The 4,281-nt window shown below is 35.8% G+C and overlaps 1 protein-coding gene across 1 annotated transcript; it reads left to right on the top strand.

Moving 5' to 3' along the window:
• OTOR (otoraplin) lies at nucleotides 1-3,831 on the top strand. Its single transcript, XM_032142424.2, has 4 exons — nucleotides 1-159; nucleotides 508-647; nucleotides 1,547-1,654; nucleotides 2,739-3,831. Exons 1-4 carry the CDS (start codon nucleotides 45-47, stop codon nucleotides 2,760-2,762), a joined length of 387 nt encoding a protein of 128 aa, XP_031998315.1. The 5' UTR covers nucleotides 1-44; the 3' UTR covers nucleotides 2,763-3,831.
• Nucleotides 3,832-4,281: the final 450 nt, after the last annotated feature.

Genomic DNA, 4,281 nt, shown 5'->3' with positions numbered 1-4,281 from the left:
CCCCGCTTCCAGTCAGAGTTCAAGTTAAAAGACAAAAAAGGAAGATGGCAAGAATATTGTTACTTTTCCTCCCAGGTCTTGTGGCTGTATGTGCTGTGCATGGAATATTTATGGACCGTCTAGCTTCCAAGAAGCTCTGTGCAGATGATGAGTGTGTCTGTAAGGACTTTTTTATGCTTTTCATTATCTTTCTATTACATAACTGAAAATATATCCACTAATAGCATAAAATCGAATTGTACTTTGAAGTGAATCTTCTCCAATCTGTATCTTATCAGCTTTGTTTCTTCTGGTCTGCGTGTTTGGTGTCTTACGGAGAATTCACTTGGCTGAGTTTTGTTGCAGCTTTAATATCTTGGCTATCTTCTTTCTCTTGGATAGATACCAGCTGTAAACTGGGAATTGTCAGTTACTCTGATTTTCTAGATTTTCTAATATACGTTGCCTTTTACTGCTATAAAATTCCGGAGCCTAAAATGTAATCGTTTAAATTTTTTTTTCTTCCAGATACTATTTCTCTGGCTAGAGCTCAAGAAGATTATAATGCCCCGGACTGTAGATTCATTAACGTTAAAAAAGGGCAGCAGATCTATGTGTACTCAAAGCTGGTAAAAGAAAATGGAGCTGGAGAATTTTGGGCTGGCAGTGTAAGATGAGATAATTTAAACACCTATTGACACATATTGCTCTTAACTTTTCCTTGATTACCTGTCTTCAACCTATTTTAATGCTTAATACTAGTTGTTAAGAACCATGTAGCGATTGTAGATGGAAATGCAAAAATTCAGGTATATTTGCTATTGCATTTTAAAGAAAGAAAGATCAATTTCATAACAAAACCAAATGTAGGTTAATGTGATATTTTGGCAAAAAAGAGTCAAATACAGGGGGGCTTAAACATCCCAAAGAATTTGAATCTTATCCGAAAACGTCTGAGAAGATCTGCCAAGTAGAAGGCATGTGTGTTGGCAGTGAGTCTAAGTATCAATATTCTTTTAGGAAACTTTGCACCCTAATTAATTCGAAAGAATCAGCGTTCTTCAGTTAAAATATACAGGGGTGGTCCCTGGGGAGGGATGAAGCAGGGATGATTTTTTATCCTCATCTGCAACACTAAAGGTGAGTTCTAAATTAATGAAGGATTAAATTTAAAGCCATTTAAGTCTGTTCATTTGAATTGTTGAAAACTGAGAAATTTGCATCATTTAAAATAAGTGTCTACAGTACTTTAAAAAAAGTACTGTCTTTATATATTTATTTATGAGTTCAAAAAAGATTTTAGGCAACTCACAAGACTGCATAAAATAAAGTCATGCTAAAGTAGTGAAATAAGACTGAGCCACTAAACAGTAGATGCACAATTCCTGCGGGTTAACTTAGTGCTCCAAGTAAACTTCGGATTTGCCGCAGAGCCCCCTGGACCCCAGAGTGAAAGGGAGGTATTGGCAGCTATGATTTTCACCATCAGCAAACAGGATGCCTGTGAGTTTCTCAGAAGACACTCAGCATCAGCTTTTTCCTGATTGCTATTCTTCTGGGCACTTAGGTTTATGGTGATGGCCAGGACAAGATGGGAGTTGTGGGTTATTTCCCCAGCAACTTGGTCAAGGAGCAGCGTGTGTACCAGGAAGCTACCAAGGAAGTTCCCACCACGGTAAGCATCTCAAAAGTGACTAGACAAAGACTCAGATCTTGGGGCAATGTAGGCTGGTGTTAAAAACGCATCATGCAACTTACAAGTTGTATAGAACAAAGCCTCCAACTTTCAATGGCGACTTTTCTGAGATAATGAGGTTTGGGGGACCATTTATAACTACTGTCAACATTGAAAGATAAGTAAACTTTCTCTCTACCACACCCTTTTGTTTTATTTCAGTTTACTATTTTTCATCTCATCTTTTTTCTATATTTCTCAGCTTTATTGGGTTATAATTGACAAATAAAAATTGCATACATTTAATGCATACATTATGTTTTGATATACATTGTGAAATGATCATCACATTCAAGCTAGTTAACATATACATCACCTCACATAGTTACCTTTGTGTGTGTGTGTGTGTGTGTGTGTGTGTGTGTGTGAAAACATTAAGATCTGCCCTCTTAGCAAATTTCAAGTATACAATACAGTACCTCTTTTGTTTTAGATGCAAGTTATCTTGCAAAGCAGTCTATGTAGCAAATAAAGAAAGCAAAGTCAGTACTGACTCTTACAGATGGTTTTCACTAAAGATAGGCTGAGAAAAAAATTATCACGTTTTTGATCAAATCAAAATATTCTAGAACAATCTTTGAATGTCTTATTTTTGTGGTAAATGGATTCTATTTATGTATGAAATAAAGTTATACTCTTCCTAACGCCCTGGGGTCCTGTAAACTCAGGACAGAAATAAAAGATGCTTTCTGAGCTACTTTGCAAAGTGCTTGTTTTGAAGTGATTCTTCTGGAGCAAATTGCTGTGCTTCAAACACTGCCCATCCTAAATGGGACTCACTTGTCATCACTTCTTAGCATTAAGCTGAAATCTGTCAGATAACTGTAAATTAAAGGTTCATTTGAGGACCTTCGTTGTAAGTAGTTTTTCACTTAAAGTGGTAAATATTTCATATTTTTAGGGGGTCAACCTTTACTTACTTTAAATCCAAGTTTCTCTGATTAGATATGATTTTAAATACAGAATCTACGTCTGTTTTTTAGCCTAGGCTATTTAGTTCAATTTTTTTTTTTTTTTTTTCCAGGATATTGACTTCTTCTGCGAGTAATAAATTAGTTAAAACTGCAAATAGAAAGAAAACACCAAAAATAAAGAAAAGAGCAAAAGTGACCAAAAAATGCATGTCTGTAATTTCGGACTGATGTTTTAAGACTATGTTACCTTACAGAAGAGCGAGGGCTTAGGAGTTGGAGGTGGCAGATGAAAGAGGATTTTCAACTCAAGTCTTGTTTCCTGCTGGCCTGGTCTTCCCACAAGCTAGAGCGGGGAAATATTGAGCTCAGATGGGTAAATCGAGACCAGAAAATTATTTTTTCAACCTTGAGAATCTCCTCTTACAGGGGGATGCATATAACAGATCATGTATGTGTAGTTATTTCTAAGTAGTGATTCTTCCCAGCTCTTTGATTTCCCATATATAAAATAGGTGGGTCATAGGTCTTCCCTTTAGACATGATGTTTTCTACTCATTTGTCTCTCTGGCCAATTGAATTATTAATAAAAGGGCTGTATTATCAAAGAGTATTCTAGTATTTTTGTTACCTTTAATATTTGATGCCTTTTGGAGGTGAAGCTGTTGGGGGAAGAAGAGTTTTTGGACCCATAGATGTTTGGATGATGTCTCTGATTTGTCATTTAGAAAAATCTCAAAAATGATTTCAGTTGAATAACTTGCCTTCTAAATGATCAATTTACTTGTCCCCCAATTTTAAAGAAGCATGTGTATATTTAATAGGGGAAGGTAGTTTATGGAAATATTTTTAATGGAATAGTTTTCCCTTAATATGTATCCTTGCTGGATATTATTCAAGCTTCAAGTCATCAAAAGACCCAGCAAAAAAAAAAAAAAACAAAAAACAAAAGTCTGTAGGTTATTTTCTCTACTTCTATTTCAACTTTGAATTTCCTCTTCCTGTGCAAATTCCTCTAGTCAAGTGTGATATATCAAGAAATCTGAGGAGGATGCAGGTTTTGTGGTCCTGATGGGCCCACAAGTTTTTCTATATTTAACTGGAAATATGCTTTGATTTTGTGTTATTAATATAATTCTTTTGATGTAGTCATGAGTTTTTCTTTGTTTGCATATAATTAAAATGCCTGTACTCTACTTAATGTCACAATTTCTGAGTTTCTTCTTAAACATTTTTCACCTTCGAGAATAAAAGTGTGGGGGAGTTGGGAATGAAGCTTGTTTTTCAGTTCTCTGTGATCTGGACATCCCCTAAGCATGAAGAAGAGAGCAGAAGAGGGCGTTTAGGGTAAGCCACAGACTTGGCCCAGGGTCATTTTTTAGCTCTGTCAACTGTGATTTTGGGTGAATATCTTTTTACCAAATTTTTATGTAGGTCAGTCAAGTAAAGTGGTACCGAAATGCAAAACACAATAAAACAAAATGCCAATGTTTATTTGTTTCTATTTTACTTTATTCCAAAGAGGTTTCAAGTAGCATCTAGGGCTCTCGACACAATTTTAGACTAAGAGGTATTTATCCTACTTCTGCTTCTATCTGCCTCTCACTTCCTGGCCTTTCCATTCCAGAAACACCCAGAACACCTGAGATGCCCAGC

Source organism: Hylobates moloch, unplaced genomic scaffold (genome assembly GCF_009828535.3).
Source record: "Hylobates moloch isolate HMO894 unplaced genomic scaffold, HMol_V3 SCAFFOLD_21, whole genome shotgun sequence".
In the NCBI taxonomy this organism is placed as follows: Eukaryota; Metazoa; Chordata; class Mammalia; order Primates; family Hylobatidae; genus Hylobates; species Hylobates moloch.
Note: the sequence above shows the minus strand (reverse complement) of the source record. Positions and strands in the feature narration are given on the sequence as shown.

Bases quoted from the DNA above. Each gene is read 5' to 3' on its own strand.
- OTOR (XM_032142424.2), top strand. From the start codon at position 45: ATGGCAAGAATATTGTTACTTTTCCTCCCAGGTCTTGTGGCTGTATGT. The intron at 648-1,546 runs GTAAGATGAGAT...CTGGGCACTTAG, and splicing joins GAGAATTTTGGGCTGGCAGT to GTTTATGGTGATGGCCAGGA. The intron at 1,655-2,738 runs GTAAGCATCTCA...TTTTTTTTCCAG, and splicing joins CCAAGGAAGTTCCCACCACG to GATATTGACTTCTTCTGCGA.